Below are 18,208 nucleotides of genomic sequence, written 5' to 3' on the forward strand. Positions count from 1 at the left end.
AAGGGATGTTTTGGAATAATGGGTTATTTTGAAATTTGGTGCTGTGTAGACAGATCTTTCAAAATAAGATTGAAATAAGATACGCAATATGTGTAGCTCAAATGGCATATCTTATTTCAAACTACGGTGCAGTGTAGAAGTAGCCTTACACTTTTAGGTTACGTCTACATTGGCAAGATTTTGCGCAAAAACTTGCCGCCTGTCTACTCTGGTCGTGAGTTCTTGCGCAAGAACACTGACGTTCTAATGTAAGAAATCTGTGCTTCTTGCGCAAAAACTATGACGCTCATGTTCAGGAATAAGCCCTCTTGCGCAAGTGTTCTTGCGTAAGAGGCCAGTGTAGACAGGCAACATGAATTTCTTGCGCAAGAAAGCATCTACACTGGCACGGATGCTTTTGCACAAAAGCACATCTCTTGTGCAAAAGCACATGCCAGTGTAGACACTCTCTTGCACAAATACTTTAACACAAAAACTCTTGTGTTAAAAGGATTTGCGCAAAATCTTGCCAATGTAGATGTAGCCTTAGAGTTAAGCACAACATGATGTATTTTCTTTAACTGATCTGCTCTGGCCCACCGTAGGAATAAGACTGACCGATATGGCCCTGGCAGCTGCAAGTTTAGGGACCCCTGGTCTATAGGATGTCTTTGACCCCTGAAAGCTTACTAATATTAATATATTGTAGAAAATGATCATGTACTAGCTGGAGGTTTAATTAGGATGAAATCTTTACAGCAAGAGTGGATGTCTCTGAAAGCTTTGCAAGGTCCTCCCCATCTCTAACAACATTGATTTTATGCAAACAAGAAGTAAGTTGAGTACTATTCCTGTGGAGCCCTAGTTTAAACACTGCATTATTTGAGGGAAATCTGGGAGATCATAGTGCAGAGCTGCAGGCCACAACTCAGGCTGCCCTTTGTCTGCACCTCCTTTTCCCCCAGATCAGGGTGAGAGAAGGAGGCACCAGACTCTACCAGCCCCAGGGGCTGTGTCCTATTGGCTTGATGTTCATGTTGTCCCAGTGCTGTAGTTGGCGCATAGCCAGTGATTGGGACAGTGTTGTATAAGAAAAATTCAAAAAACAATTAATAGTCTTGCAGCACCTTAGCGACTAACAAAACAGGTGCACGATATTAGAGCTGTTGTGTGCACAACCCACTTCTTCAAATGACTGGAGTTATGAAAGGTTCAGTGTCTAAATAAAGAGGGGAGGGGGAAGAGGCGGAAAAAAAGGGGCAAGAAATAGTCAAGTGTCCATGCTACATGAGGGGGATAGGGAAGGTGGTAAACAGAAGAGTTGTATAGAGGAGGAGCAGGAGAAAAAAACCACAGAAAGTTATGCCGACCCCAGCTGCCAGGCAGCCCGCAGGAGGGGCTGGGCCACTGGGCTCCTTCCACAGCGTCCCCTGGGTTTCAGCACAGAGGTGCCCAGGACGTTTCCACATCCCGAGCGCTCTCAGCGCCTCGCAGGGCGGGGGCGGCGGGTTCAGGCCCGCCCTTGGCCTGCCCAGTCCTGCCGCTGAACGCCGGAGTCTGCTGCTGCCGCCCCTTTGCCCAGCCACCTGCTTCGCTCCCGCCCCGGGGGGACTGCGCTGGCCGCCGCCAGCCGCGCGCGAGCCCGCTTATCAGCCTCCCATCAGCTCCCGCCAGGCGCATAAAAGGCGGCGGCGCCGCCAGGGGAGAGCTCACAGCGCGCCGCCTGCCGCCCGCCCGCCCGCCGCGCAGCAAGGAAGCCGCCCGGGTCCCCATGCAGCCCGCGATGATGATGTTCTCCAGTAAATACTGGGCCCGGCGAGGGCTCTCCCTCGACTCAGCCGTGCCCGGGGAGCACCAGGGACTCGGCAGCCTGACAGTGAGTATCCCGCGCGGGCTGTCGCGCTGCAGCCGCCCAGCTCGCTAACCATTGGCTACAGGGCGCCTTCAGTGTCGTCTCGGAGGACGCCCAGAGTCCCAAGCTGTGATCACAAACCTTGACCAGGGATGGCCCCGAGCTGTAGAGGGGGGCGAGCCCGTCACACGGCGTCGCTCCGGGCTGGAGTGCGGTTTGGGCTCAGCTAGTGGGGTTGCATTTGCTCAGCATTGAAGGGGCTTTCCCCGCTTTCCCTTTGAAACGCAGAAAGTAGCATCAAGCATCAGCAATTGTCCCTCCCTCTCACCCCCCCCCCCCCCCCGGCTTTCTAGTACGTGGTTTCCAAAGCAAAGCAACAGAAGATCCTGAGAACTCTCGGTCTTAATCTTTGTTCCAATATTTAAGAATAGTAATTAAATATTGGTGATAGCAGCAAAAACAAGAAAGGAGCATGCAAGGCAAATAACATAACCACGAATATAGAGAGGGAAAGCAGGTAACATTCTTCTTAGATGCTTCCAAATAAGCAATTTTTATTCAGATAGTTCATGCCACAAATAGTTTACAGACCTTGGGAACACACTTCAATTTACATATAATCATAGCGTTGGAAGAGACCTCAGGTGGTCACCAATCCCAACTAATTCCTCCCAGCCAGGGCTTTATCAAGATGGGACTTAAAAATCTCTAGGGATGGAGATCCCACCACCGGCCTAGGCAACCCATCCCAGTGCTTCACCACACTCCTATGAGTTGGTCTTCTTTTTTAATAATTAAAAATACTCAATGAAATGCTGTTTATTTGTAACTAGGGTTGACCAATTCCTTCTAGTTCTTATTACCATCAGGAGAACTTTTGAACAGTGGCTCCAGATAAAATAAAGCAAACAGCATACTAAATTCCACAGGCAATATCCGAGCGAATCACTGTATTTAGTACTCCATGTCCCAGAAAAGTCAATTTAACTAACTTGCATCTCAGAATTAGACATGTGCTTAAGTGTTTGGTTGAATCGGACAGAGTCAATAAGAGGAAAAGTATTAGACATGTGCTTAAGTATTTTTATAGACTATGATTCTGCAACTGATGCCCCATGGGCACCACAGTCTATCTTCACAGAGTCGGTTGTAGATTTGGGACCAATTATTTTTGAGATTATTTATAAATAGGATATATTTACACTGAATTGGTAAGTCCAGCATTTTAATACACAGTGCATATTTGGCTTTGAAATATTAGCGTTTTGATTCCTCAACTGGAAGAGATACAGTAGCATATAGAAAAAAGCATGTAGATAAAATGTCTTTTCATGTAAAAATACTATTGAAAGATATAAACTAATCTTTGTAATATGATCTGAACACCCAGAAGATATTTTGGTATTTTCAAAGCATTACACCAACTGGTTTATAATTGTATTTCAACATTTTATGCAAACAAATATTATCTGTATATTTTTATTTGTAATGTTAACATAGTTCCTATATACTAATAATCTTTGCTTAAATAATTTATAGTAAAACAGAGAGAGGGAAAGAAAGAGAGACATACACAAACACATATACATCTCCTGTGGAAAATATGGAGCCGAACCCTCAATTGGTGTAATTCAGCATAGCTTTATTGGATTCACTGGAGTTATGCCATTTTACATCAAATGTGGGTTTGATCCATTGCCTTTATAGTAAAGATGACATATCCCTTTTTGTGCTAATACCATAAATGACTATTTAAGTGTTTATTCATCACTGTTTTATTTGCGTTATTGATATCAATGGGTAACCTTAGACTAAGGATCACACTCCCTCTGCAAGGTTGGAGCGCCAGTGCCAGCTTCCTGCTATGGAATAGAGAGCCCTGAGCCTTGCGGGCCAGATCCGGCTTGTGGGGGCAGGAAGCGACTCTGTGCGTTGCTGCTCCCTCGCTACCCAGCTGGCAGTATGGCAGTGCAGGAAACCACTTGATTGGATGCCTTTCCCACTGTTCCCATTGGCCAAATCCCTGTATCCCCCTAATGCTCAGATCCCTTCTCCCACCCATCTCACACACCCCTCCCACCTAGACTGAGACACCTATCCCCATCCCCCTCCTGCACCCTCCCTTCCACCCAGACCTCACACTCCCACACGTTCCTGCACCCATCTTGTCATCATGGGTGGTTGGCTGGTGATCTGCGGAAAAGTTTGCATTTCCAAATACCGTAAACTTCCGATAATCCGGCACCTTTAGGACCCAGGAGGTGCCGGATTATCAGATATGCTGGACTATCAGAAGGGGGGGCTATGAGGGGTCTGGGGTGGGGTGGAGGGGAAGCCACCACAGACCCCTCATAGCCCCCCCTTCCGATAGTCCGGCTCTGCCCCAGGCATCCCCGATTCAGCTGCTGCTGGTCAGTTTCAGCTGCTGCCGGGTTGGTCCCGTAGTGCTACCCCTTGGGGCTGCAAGACCAACCCGGCAGCACCCCAGATGCTCTGCCCCCAGCTTCCCCGATTCAGCTGCTGGTCAGTTTCAGCAGCGGCTGAATTGGGGAAGCCGGGCGCAAAGCAGCTCCAATTGTCCAGCTGCCCTGAGCACTGCTGGGTTCCCGATGGTGCCGGACCATCAGGAGTGCCGGAGCATTGGATGCTGGACCAATGGAGTTTTACTGTGGTTTGAGAAATACTGACATAGAGTACATCTACACTGCATGCTTATTTCGGAATACAGGCAGTCCCCGGGTTACATGGATCCGACTTACATCGGATCCCTACTTACAAACGGGGTGAGGCAACCCCGCACTAGCTGCTTCCCCCCAGCAGACCAAGGAGACGCGAAGCTAGCGCCCACCCCCCCAGCAGACCAGGGAGACGCGAAGCTAGCGCCCACCCCCCCAGCAGACCAGGGAGACGCGAAGCTAGCGCCTCCCCCCCCCCGCCCCCAGCAGACCAGGGAGATGCGGAGCGGCTTTTCTCAGCAGACACCTCAGCTTGAGAATAAAGGACTGAGGGAAGTGAGGTGTGGGAGAATAAAACTGAGCTCTGGAGAAATGTTTGGCTAGAGTTTCCCCTACAATATGTACCAGTTCCGACTTACATACAAATTCAACTTAAGAACAAACCTACAGTCCCTATCTTGTACGTAACCCGGGGACTGCCTGTAAGCTATTCCAGAAGATATATTCCAAAATAACTTATTTTGAAATAGTGTCCACACTTCAGGGAAGCTTAAAAATTAGTCAGAGGCAGGCTCCCCTAATGTGGATGCACTATCTCGATTTAGAGCCGCAGGAAGCACTGGGAGGATATTACTAGGAATGACCCTGGTGAGGAGCTATTTCAAAATAGCAGCAGTGGAATGTCCACACTGCAGCTATTTTGAAATATCTATTTCGGAAGAGGAGTTATTCCTCGTGGAATGAGGTTTACAGAAGCTGGAATAAGTTGCCTGTTTTAATATTATTTCAAAATAATGGAATTGCTATATAAATGCTCACATTGTTATTTTGGAATAATGCTAATTATTCCGAAATAATGGTGCAGTGTAGATGCACCCGATATAGAGTAGTAACTTGCATGGCTAATAAAGCTAGTTCTCACAGTATCACAATTTCTTCTGTTGTGTTCATAATGATTAACTCATCTAGTTTAGCAAAGGGGAATGGTGGCTTATAGCAGTCGCTTCAGATATTATTCATTTGTCACAATTACAGAACACGGGGGCTCAGTCTTGAGAGATGCTGAATACCATAATTTCCCACTTAAAGTCAGTAGGTGCTGTGCACCTTTCAGGATTGGGTAGTTAATTATCATGCTGCTATGTACTTTTCTTCCAAAAATGTGTACACAGCTGACAAGTCTAGAGGATAGACTGCAAAATTAAAAATAGCATTTTGTCAAAGCAAGTGTAGGCTGCATACTTCACAGATAAGCTATCTCCCAAAAATAATTTGAAAAATGTTTATTATAACAAAATATTAAAAAGAAATATATTAGGAGCACATATTTCAAATTAAGTGTACACTAGACTGTTTTCCTGAATCAGGACCTAAAAGAGGATTACCAACTAAAGACAATGGGGTGATCCATTTAATAAATGCAAACCCATGCAGATCTTGTCTACACTTAACTTTTACCCATGTTTGAAAAATGTTTTAACCATTGAGTTTGGAGTCAATCTAAACATAATTCCATCTGGATTGATTTCAGACAATCCTATTATCCAATATGGGGGCAAACATTGTTTAATTTTTTTTTAAATGTTTTTGAACATAAAATAACATAAAATAGGGAACTAGGCCCAGACATGACTTTTGAACTGCTTGGCCCTTTCCACAAGTTCTAAGTAAACTGGATTCAAACAAGTTTTGACTGGCCAAACAATTAAAAAACTATGTGCAAGCTTATTTTCCTGCTAAACTGTATACCACATTGGTGCACCTGTGCTTGTTGCTGGCAGAGCAAGTTTTCACAAGAGCAATTAAATTGGTTAAATCCTCTAATATGATCTATGCCCATACAGACAAAACCACCCTAGATCAGGGCTACCCAACGCGAGGCCTATGGGCCACATGCGGCCCATGGCCTGTTTGTTTGCGGCCCATGGGTGGGAGCCAAAACAAAAAAGTAGTCAATATAATGGTCTTCTGTTGATAAGCACTTTAGTAGTTAAATTCCTGGACTGTCAGGGTATGTCTACACTACCACCCTAATTCGAACTAGCGTGGTTAATGTAGGCATCCGAAGTTGCAAATGAAGCCCGGGATTTAAATATCCCGGGCTTCATTTGCATCTTGCCGGGTGCTGCCATTTTTAAAGCCCCGGTAGTTCGGACTCCGTGCCTGCGGCTACACGCGGCACGGAGTAGGTAGTTCGGATTAGGCTCTCTAATCCGAAATACCGTTACTCCTCGTGGAACAAGGTGTACCGGTAGTTCGGATTAGAGAGCCTAATCCGAACTACCTACTCCGTGCCGCGTGTAGCCGCGGGCACGGAGTCCGAACTACCGGAGCTTTAAAAATGGCGGCGCCCGGCAAGATGCAAATGAAGCCCAGGAAATTCAAATCCTGGGCTTCATTTGCAACTTCGAATGCCTACATTAACCACCCTAGTTCGAACTAGGGTGGTAGTGTAGACATACCCTCATTGCTTATTAAAAGTGCTGTCACATGGGTTGTGGCCCTCGGCATGTGCTGTGAGTATTAATGTGGCCCTGGGCCTTCCAAAGTTGAGTAGCCGTGCCCTAGATAATTCACAAATATTCTAATAAAGGGTTAAAACAGGGTGCAGGTTTTAATTAGTTTTGAAACTAGTTAGTTTAACTGCTTCTGCTTGTTACTGCCAATGTACACATGTATGGTGTGTCTAGCCTACATAACGTCGACAGAACTCGGCAGTTTTGTCGACGCTGGTAAACCTAATTCTACGAGGAATAACAGAGTTCTGTCGACAGAAGGCGTTAGTGCATCTACACTGTCCTTTGCGTCTACAGTCTCAGGTCGACAAAGTGGCTTGCTTTGTCGACAGATCTGGATGTAGTCTAGACTCTCTTTGTCGACAGAAGCTTTGTTGACATTATCTATCGACAAAGCCTCTGTCGACAAAAACCTGTAGTCTAGACGTACCCTTGGTGCCAATGTGGACTCAGAGATGCTGAAATACATTACTCATCTCTTTACTTTCTGCCATGTATGCTGTCTGTCTGAAGTATTCCAGAATGCCTAGCTTTTGGAAACTGAACTGGGAACTGCATGCTACTTACCCAGAAGATATTATAACTTAAATGGTATAGGACACTTCTAGTATGGACTAGCATGGTTAGTCTCTATGCACTGAACTGTCTGTAGTGAAACTTCACCAGTTAACAGATTAGTCCTTGTTGCCACAAATGGAGATTTGGGTAGAAAAGATCTGATCCAATTTTAAAAGGAGTTAGTGTAAAATAAGTTCAAAATACTTTGCCTGGTCGATGAGGAATAGGCAAAATCTTGTTAAAGCTTCTTTTGAAAGCAGAGATTGGGACTCAGGGCATATCTTCAGTTGGAATAAATTCACAGCTCTGCTGAAGTCAGTGGAGGATCTGATGGAAACAAGGAGATGATTTGCCTCAGGGTTCCCACCTATTCTTAAAACTAATTTTTAGAACAGGTTGAACATGGCTTTAACTGTTTCAAGCCTTTTTAGCTGCACCCTTTTATTGTTGGCTCCCCATTCCCCAAATTGTTGGCTTATTGTTTTTATCTCAAGAACAGAATATACTAATGAACAGTTAAATCTGAAATGGACACAGTGATCGAGATAATGATATTTTTTGGTTGCAAACATCTGAAACATTTAAAAGGGGTCTTCTAATTTACCAAAAGTGAAGAACACATGCCCTCTGAAGATTTGTCTGCATTCAGGTGTCTCAAGCATGACATCCAAATCTGCTAGTCACTTTTGAAAATCTTGGCCACTATGACTAAAGCTCTTGGTATAGATGGACTACTTAGAAGCACCTCAAAAAGACTTAAGCTGTGAAGTTGATGATAATGTGCTATTGTGAAATAGGGAAGTAAACTGAATGGTAAGAGAAGTTTACAGGTGTGGGAGGCTCAACAATGTGAAAATTTAAAAAAGAGAAATGTCCTTTGGGGTAACTGGTCAGATTTATTTGGCTTGAAACTATTTTTAAAAGGTTCAGCTAATTCAAATTTCTTCTGATAGATAGAACCTAAACATATCTTCCTGTTTAATTGATATAATCAATGGATAGTTTTTAGTTCATTAAGAGCAATGAAAAATAGGTGTCAACTTTAAATCTAGTGCAATGTAGAATACAACATTTCTGTTTATGGATTTTATGGACAATTCAAATAGAGTCAAAACTGTGGGCTAGATAATCAGTGGTGTCAATTGACACAACTCCATTGCCGTCAGAGATGCAACAGTAAAGCCAAATAAGGAATTGTTCCGTCCAGTCTTTGCTGATTACTACTTATAATAACATTGCGATATTTGTGTCATATTTCTGTATTAGTCTCTTATGTCTTTGACGTTTGCCACAACTTTTTCTGATTTTGAATATGCTGCTTACCTTTTTTTATAGTCAGGATCATTTTAATTGAGGTATTTTCTGGCAAAAGCTGTCTGTGTGAAAGGAATGTTTGATATTTTTCAAAAATGTGCATTTGAAATGAATGCATTTTTATCTACTTTCTTGCAGCCAAACAGAGCCAATTCTGGTAAAAATGATGAAAAGAAAGGAAATAAAGGAAGCGGCAAAAGTGAATCGGTTTCTGATAGTGGAAAGACAGCTGTAGTGTTTTCCTTGAAAAATGAAATTGGTGGATTGGTGAAAGCTCTGAGACTCTTCCAGGTAAATATTGCAAATAATTATTATTATTGGAATAGGAAGGGACATCTGGCTTAATTGTCAGCTAGTGTAAACTGGTGTAGCACCACTGAAGACAAAGAAGTACATGAAATAATACTTTCCATTTGATTACCTACAGAGTATGTAACCAGTCCAGCAAAGCTTGTAAGCATGTGTTTGACTTTGGGCCTATACATAGTTCCCATTAAGTGAATGGACTGCTAAAGTTCTAGCTATTAAATGCCCTAAGCCAGCAAAGTACTGAAGCTTGTGATAAAGTTTAAAACACACGAGTCATCCCATTGACTCCCAGTGTTGGTGTTGACTCCAGTAGGACTATTTATGTGCTTTAAATTAAGCACATGCTTTAGTGCAGTGTTAGAACAGGGTCTTGGTCAGCAGAATGGGAATTATGGAGCATTAATATACAGTCAGGCCCTAATACAGTTCAGTGCATATGGACAGAGTCACTAGCATAGCAGGTCATCTATACCCTATCAGTTACAGGAGTGAGGCTTTAGTATGTCAGCAGCTGTAGTGCCAGGGGGAATGCCACTAATGCAACTAGGTACTCATTCAGTACCCAAGAACAAGAACTGAAATATCTTCAAGAGTTTACAACAAATAATCAGGATGGAAGCTATAAAAGATGAAAATGTATTAACCAAGGATGAAACATACCCCTATGTCGAAGGTCAGAGGAAAAACTATGTAACATGTAAGCCCTAAAGGTGCGTAAGCATTGTTGGAAACTTGTGTTTGGCCTTTTGTCTTGGGGTGAATTTCACCCAGAATGAAAATGCAGTATAGTGGCCAAGAAAGATAGACCAGATCTTTTCAGATTTTACATCCTTTAGTGGGTGGAGAGGGAGGTAGTCATAAGTAATGGATTGGTTGACCGGTTGTGCCTCATGCAAAAGTAGAAATAATTATGAATGTTTGACATCCATTAGCAAATCAGAAGTTGTGATGGGAGAGGCATTATTAATGGTAAAGCCATTTTGACACCCATATTCACTAAGTTGTAGATCTTGCCAAGGTCATTATTCTAGAGAATCAATTGGTCTGGACTTCCATTTTGTTATTCTTATTCTAGGTCATTCATACTTAGTACAAGAAAAGTAGATGAGAAATGAAATATACTTATAATCACAAAATAAATATTGGCTTTATTTGTCAGAGACATATTGAATAAAATGCTGTTTTTGTACCAATTGTGCCCTTTGTTGGAAAAACTAAAATATACTGAAATGAACACCAACTGAATATTTTGTATCTGCGTCTCTTATCAATGTACCATTGTATTATCCCTTTTAAAGCAACGAATACAATATTCTTTGCAAAAGATGATCTTGGTAAATCACCTTTAAATTCCCTGGGACTATTATAATAATAATCATCATCATCTAATGAAAAGAATAATACATTAAGCTTGCGTCATTTTCCCCTGAACACACTTCAAATTCCTCATTATGCATTTAAGTGAAGGCTGAGTATCTTTAATGTAAACTTCTATTACTTTAAAAATATATTTAATATGCTGCCAATTATATTGTTCTAAATGAATCGTTTACGTATGGAGTCCAATGTTTCATCTTCCCACAGGAAAAACATGTGAGTATGGTTCACATTGAATCAAGAAAATCCAAGAGAAGGAATTCAGAAGTAGAAATTTTTGTGGACTGTGACTGCAGTAAGAAAGAATTTAATGAACTAATTCAGTTGCTAAAGTTTCAGACTAACATCGTAACTCTTAATCCACCAGAAAACATCTGGACTGATGAAGATGGTAAAGATGCTTTATTTAGAAAATAGTAAACATTTCAATTTGCGAACTATAACAATTTCCCCCTCTAATATTTTCAATTCCCCTCTATCTTCCACAGAACTTGACTGTGTCCCTTGGTTCCCCAGGAAGATTGCTGAATTAGACAGATGTTCACAGAGAGTTCTAATGTATGGCTCTGAGCTGGATGCAGATCACCCAGTAAGTGTGAAATAAAGTCATGATCTTATTTGGATTTTAAATCCTAGTTGAAGAGCTATTTGTTATCTACAACATAATTTAAAAATAATTTTGCAGATAATTATTCATTTTGTTCAACTAGTTGAGTTATAAGCACTATTACGAAGAATTTCAATGTAGGGGCCTGATTGTCAGCAGGTGGGTGTTCAGCACTTAATGAAAATCAGGTCTCTGATTGCATAAATGAATTCATTCAGTTTGCTGAGGTGAGAGACCTAAGCACTGAGGCACTCCAAAATCACTTTTGATCCCCATTTACAGCCTGCATCCATGTTTTACAAATAGATGGAGGATAGATATTCTAAACAGTTTGGGTTATTGTAAACTTAAGTTCTGCCACAAATAAAAAATGTGGACATGAAATAAAAATGCATCTCAAAGTGAGTGTAGGAAAACAAAGCATGTGAAAGGATGCTTGCCCTCTAACTAGAGGATCGTTGGAAGGTACAGTATCAGAGCACTCTCCAGTCTGAGCATGACTTACTGTGCTTTCTGAAATCAGTGCCAGTGTATAAATCCCTATTTCATACACTGTATAATGCCAAAAAATACCAAATCAAAAAGAAAGGAAAGTGAGCCCTTAGTAATTATTTGGTTTCATTCTCCCATAGTTAACTTCAACATATGCCTAACCTATAAGACCTTAAGAGTGAACTACAGTGATTGGCTGCCTAGCACAACTTCTCTGTTTATAGTACACACATTGTATTTGTGCTAATAGATGGGCAATCATTAAAGTGAAACCATCAAAATTTGATGGAAACCATCAAAAACTTTCCTCAACTGTTTTGGTTGGCTTGCTTCTATTTTTGGTTTTTGTAATGGGGGGAGGGACTATATAGAGCATTTGAATTTAGTAACTTGAGGATTAAACATTCTGAAATAATATCACTCACATGTATTCAAAGAATTTACAGATTGGAAAACTCTTACTTCACATCTTACTATAGGTTGGAACTCCCTGGTCCGGCACCGTTGGGACCTGTCCAGTCCCAAACAAGAGAATTTGCCAGACTGAGCTGGTCTCCTGCCACCGGCCCCAAGTTCCATCGCCTACTGCTGGCAGGCTGCCCCAGCAAGCACCCTGACTCCTCCTCCCTCTCCATTCCCCCAAACTGACTGGATGGCTTGCTCAGATGCTGCTGGCTCCCTGGACAGCACAGAGTCCTGCTCTTGTCCCCAGGGTTCGGCCCCACACATCCAGGGGCAGTTGTGGGGCTCTGGCCCTGGCCCTGGCCCTGGCCCTGGCCCTGCATTCCAGCTGGCTGTTATGGGGCTCCTGCCAGCCTTGTGCTCTAGTGGGCTGCTTTGGGGCCCTGGCCCTGTGCTCCAGCGGGCTGCTGTGGGGCTCTGGCCCTGGCCACATGCTCCAGAGAGCTGCTGTGGGGCTCTGGAGCAGGCTGCTGCGGGTCTCTGACGCTGGGCTGCTGCAAAGCTCAACTACAGTTCCATGCCTCCCAGGTGCTGCTGCAGTGCTCTGGCTCTGCATTCCTGTAGGGTGCCAAGAAACTCCAGCCCTGTGCGGACCATGCTGCCAGGCTCTTTATCCTGGCCCTGTGCTGCTGTGGGCTGCTGAAGCCCTGGTCCCATGCTGCCCCCAGCCAGGGCTGCTGCCCCCGCTGCCCCAGCCCCAGCCCCAGCTGTCCCTCCTTAGGCTCCCAGTCTCAGTGGTCCAGGAGCATCCAGGGTCCTGCTGGATGAGGCATCTTGCCAGACCAGAGTGTGCCAGTTTTGGAGGTACAATCTGTACCTCTAGTTCAGAGTCATGTTATGGACTAGTCATGGATTCTCCTCTGTTTTGAGGCTTCTTTACTTTGTGCCTCTGGTGCAAAGTGGTCCTATACTGTAGGGAAGATCACCTCAGTGACATTTCTCCAAAGAATCAATGCCCATAAAACAGATATTAGACAGGATTACAAAGAAAAAACAGTTTCTTGCCATTTCAGCCAGAAAGGACATTGTCTCAATGACTTGATTACCTGCATCCTGCTTCAAAGACCTTTTCAGACCACACTTGAAAGAGAATCCTCTGAACTGTCATTCATACTTAAATCCGACACTTTACGCCTAAGTTTAAACAAAGACATTAATTATCTTACCCATTACAAAGATAGCTTCCCCAATTATCACCTCTAATATCATTAGCTCACAGACATTTACCTCCCCCCTCTACCCCCTTTCTGTTCTGAAATTTGATTTGTCCTTTTCATATGTGTTCATTCTTTTAATTGTATCCTTTGGTATATATAGGTGTGACAATTTTCTTCCACTATTTGATCTGAGGAAGTGGGTCTGGCCCACGAAAGCTCATCACCTAATAAACCATCTTGTTAGTCTTTAAAGTGCTACATAGTCCTGTTTTTTGTTTCACCTCAGTGTAGGGCATCTTTAAGGGTAAATAGCCAGCACATTCAGCCCCTCCCTTCAATAAGCTGAAGACTGGTGTATTAGACCAGTCCCCTGGGCTAAGGGAGCACACCCCCAATCCTGAATCATTCTGTTCACTTCTTTTTCATGGACAAGGATGAGAGTCTGTATCTTTGGGAACTCCCAAATCTGCAGATTACCTTCAGCCACTTAACAGTAACTTTGCTTCAAATAGAAGCATTTCAGCCTCAGTAGGGCTCCTTCCAGCCTCACATTGATGATTATGATGGGTCATTTAATGTTGTTTTACATTTTAAAGCGGTGCCTTCACCGAATACTTAAGGCAGGTTTCTGCAGATCACATTGATTTTTATAGACAATGAAAAATACATGTGCATGACATAAAAGCAGAGTATGTGTTACAATTTAGAGAAATGGGATAGATATAATTTACATCACATTTGTGATCCTACATAGAGTGCTAGTACTTAGAAATAGGAGAAAAACCCTAACTATTGGACACCTATAGAGTCTAGACTATTTCTGGTCCCTGCTCTGACTATTCTGTGGCAGAGTATAAAAGCTATAAAGGGCCAGGAGGACTACCCAGATACAGTGGCAGTCCAACACCATCGTGAGTATGTCTACACTGCAGTGTAAGACCAGGGCTTGAACTCAGACTCAGATCTAATCCCATTTCTTTCTGCTAACACAGCACTTAGACCCTGGTCCCAGGACCACACAGGAGTGGAGGATTTTGCTACAGGGGACAAACTCTTGAGCCACAACAAACTAGATATTCTGCTGTCTGTCCCATTCTGTCTGGGCCTCCAGAACCATTTTCTTTGTTTAAAAGAGGAAAAAGGTGTACTTCTAGTTCCACTTATTGATCCAAAGTGTGCAGCTGATTAACTCAGCACTTGCTTCACAAAGGAAATAGCCTAGGTAACTCCAGTCAGGATTAACAACTTTATGCATGTAAGAAACCTTTTCCATTAAGTGCCATACATTATAATTCATCATTGTCACTGTTATTCTTCATTAGAAATTCACTTAAACAATATAAAGCAATCAACAAAAATATAGGGGAGGAAAAAGGAATAAAAAGTTTTTTGGAAACCGTGACCTGTGAAGAAGTAGGGCTCATGAAATAACTTTCTCTTGGTAGATGTACACTAGATGAGTAATGCCAGTGGAACAAAACAAAATGAGTCTGCCAAACATTTGAATGATGTTGCAAGGCCTGCTGCCTTGGTCTGTGCTTCAGAATAGGAGGCTTGAATGTGTTCACAGTCCCTTTTGCGTTCTCTCCTACATCTCCCAGCAGTACAAGTACAGGCATGCACACACATACACACACATATATGCATGTACATTATAGTGGCTGCTTCCTGCCACTTTGAGTACTCTAGCTGCAGCTGCAAGCCCCATGATAGTTATAAACCCAATTTTTTGGGAAATTTAGGCAAGCAAGCAATTTGCATTTTAACATGTAAATATATGCAGTAGGAATAAAGAATATAGGCCATACTTACAATAGAGGGGACTCTATCCTGGGAAGCAGGGACGCTGAAAAAAAGTTTGGGGGAATCATGATAGGTAATCAATTGAACAGAAGCTCCGAGTGTGATGCTGGGGCCAAAGAGCTAATGTGATTGTGGGATGCATAAACAGGGCGCTCTTGAGTAGGAATAGACAGGTTATTTTACCTCTGTATTTAGAACTGGTGCAACCACTGCTGGAATACTGTGTCCAGTTCTGGTTCCTACAGTTCAAGAAGGACATTGATAAATTGGAGAGAGTTCAGAGAAGAGCCACGAGAATGATTTAAAGGACTAAAAAGCATGCCCTTTAGTGATAGACTCAAAGAGCTCAATCTGTTTAGCTTAACAAAAAGGAGATTGGGGTTAACTGAGTATCATCAATAACTATCTACGTGGAGAACAATTGTTCAGTATTGGGCACTTCAGCTTAGCAGGGAAAGGTAGAACAAGATCCAGTGGCTGGAAGTGGAAGCTAGACAAGTTCAGACTTGAAATAAGGCACAGTTTTTTTTAGTGAGGATAATTACCCATTGGAACATTTTACCAAAGGTCATGTGGGATTCTCTAGCACTGATAGTTTTAAAGTTGAAATTGAAGGTTTTTCTAAAAGCTCTCTGTAGAAATTGTTCTGAGGGAAGTTCTCTGGTCTTTGTGGTACAGGAGGTCAGACTAGAAGATCACAATAGTCTCTTTGGTTTGGGAATCTATGGATTGAGGTTATGTTGAACAACAGCTGTTTATCTATCATTTTTGTGGGTTTTGTCCATGCACAGTGATGGGAAAGTGGTATTTTTTCTGGTTACACTACTGCCTAGTTGAGTGGAGCAAGTGCAAATATACTTTCTGGGCTACTGTGCCTGTTTGAAATTAAATTTAAATCCATTCCAATCTTTCCCTTAAAGTGAACATTTGTTACATAGCCTGAAAACTGAAATGTGTCTGAGGCTATGTCTACACGATGGGGGTTTTTCGGGATACCAGAGGTATCCTAAAAAAACCCCGCCACATCCAAGGAACACATTTGTACTTCTGCTATTTTTTGCGGAAGTGCAAACGTTCTCTTTTGGAAGCTCCTGTATTCCTCCTTCCACGAGGAAGAAGGGGGCTTCCGTAAGAGGGTTGTTTCCTGACATTTGGTCCAGTCTAGACAGGCCAAATGTTGGAAAAGCCTCTTCTGACAAAAGAATTAGGAAAATCTACGCAAAATGTGGAGTGCATTTTGCGTAACTTTTTCCGACAAAACCTTGCAGTCTAGACCTAGTCTGAGTGTGTTTGTGTATAAAGAAGAGATGTTGCATGTGGTTTTGAATAACCTAAAGTAGTATAGAAGCACAGGTGTGTATGTTACACACACCACCCTCTGGACCTGATCCTCAAAGAAAATAAGTCAGTTACAGCTACAGTAATAGGGATTGAGCTCAAGATGTAGTTGCCCACTTTTTACCCAGGCCCATCCCTCTCGAGCCCACCTGGCAAACTAGCCCTAGTGAAGGACCAGGGTGCTGGGGCTAACCCCGTTTTGACCCAGCTTTCCAGCCAGGCAGCAGGGCTGGGACTTGTCCTGCTCCACTTGCTCCCCTCCATCTTGGTACTGCAGCTTGCCCCGCTCTGCTCCAGCTCTCTGGCCAGGGAGCAGGGTTGGGTGTTACCCCCGTCTCTCCTGTCCTAATCCCTCTGCCCTCTATTCTTGCCCACCCAACATGAAGTTGGGGCCATCCAAGTGGGCCCTTCTGTCTATGGCTCTGGCTCCTGCTTTCTCTCCAGAGGTGTTTTGTTCGGTCCCCAGTGTGATAGTTAAGATGGTGCCTATCACAGTAGCATCTTCAAAAGAAGCCCTTCATGAATTCAGTTTTCAAGCCATTAAAGAAGTGTGACACATGAGTTAAGGACTTAGCTTCATGCCTGCTTGAGAAAGTCATGGAGGTGTTTGGGTGGCCTGAAGTTGAGTCATAGGTAGTTTCCCCATGTTTAATATTTTTGGCTGTGTGATGGCATTCGTACAGAGCACTTCTCCTGGAAATGTTCCTTTTTGGAACATTAGGCTTTTTTCCCCACAGTAAAATAGAAGCTGCTAATCAGAAACCAATATAATTAAGCACTAAATAGATACTGTTATGATTTCTTTAAAAATTCTTTCAACTGATTTTCTTTCTCTTTGTTATAATTTAGTCTCTTCTTCCTTCTTAAGGGATTTAAGGACAATGTATATCGACAGAGAAGAAAGTATTTTGTGGATGTTGCCATGAGTTATAAATAGTAAGTACTGGTATAATTCTTTACTGTGTTGCTAAGTTAGAAAAAATTCACACTCTACTTAATTCTGTTAGCATGAAGTTTTGCAACAGACAAATGAGCTATTGAACTTTGACCAGTTTAACATATTCTATAGATGACAAACCTAAAGCATGAAATCATATAATTTTTCAATATAATGATTAGCAAGTGAGGCATTTAGACACAAAGTGCTGCATTGTCATCATTATGTTCCTGGCTAGTTTAATGTAAGGAGCTATTTTACAAATGTTTTTAATATCCTATGATGAAATGAATCCACATACAAGGGACACAGACATCTCCTATAGGTGGCCTAGAATCCAGGTCTCTTAACTCCAAAACACAGGTCTCTACCACTTCAGCCAAAAAAGAATTTCCTCACTACACGTGGAACCCCTTTTCCTCCCTGTGGAACAGTCACTAGAGGGCAGTAGCTTACAAAGGGTTTACACTATTAGAGCTGGCTGGGAAGTGGTTTTTCATCAGAAGATGCTGAATTGTCCAAAATGAAGTGTGGAAACATTTAGATCTTTATAAATTTCTGCCCCAGCCAGATGTAGACTGCATGTCAAGAAGTCTGGAAGCCTTGAGGCCCCAGCAGGAGGTTCCAACTTTAGCCTGGAAGTTCTAGTGTCATTGACTCTGAAGCAGTCAGCATGGTGGAGCTGCCTTAGAGCTGCAGACTCTAGAACAGGAGTCACCAACCTGTCAATTAGGATCAATGGGTCAATCCTGGAGTCTCAGCCAGTCAATCGCGATCTCTGGGCCACTGAAGTCCAACAGCACAGCAGGGCTCAAGACAGGCTGCCTGCCAG

General features: G+C 42.9%; 1 protein-coding gene across 1 annotated transcript in view; it reads left to right on the top strand.

The window, feature by feature from the left end:
- Positions 1–1,139: 1,139 nt before the first annotated feature.
- TPH2 (tryptophan hydroxylase 2) overlaps positions 1,140–18,208 on the top strand; it is a 92,023-nt gene continuing 74,954 nt past the window's right edge. Inside the window, exons 1-5 of the mRNA XM_075919425.1 lie at positions 1,140–1,855; positions 9,033–9,185; positions 10,788–10,971; positions 11,069–11,169; positions 17,308–17,375. Of these exons, the coding sequence (XP_075775540.1) occupies positions 1,751–1,855; positions 9,033–9,185; positions 10,788–10,971; positions 11,069–11,169; positions 17,308–17,375 (611 nt within the window). The 5' untranslated portion in view covers positions 1,140–1,750. The remainder of the gene's footprint in view (positions 1,856–9,032; positions 9,186–10,787; positions 10,972–11,068; positions 11,170–17,307; positions 17,376–18,208) is intronic.

This window comes from Pelodiscus sinensis, chromosome 1 (genome assembly GCF_049634645.1).
Source record: "Pelodiscus sinensis isolate JC-2024 chromosome 1, ASM4963464v1, whole genome shotgun sequence".
Taxonomy (NCBI): domain Eukaryota; kingdom Metazoa; phylum Chordata; order Testudines; family Trionychidae; genus Pelodiscus; species Pelodiscus sinensis.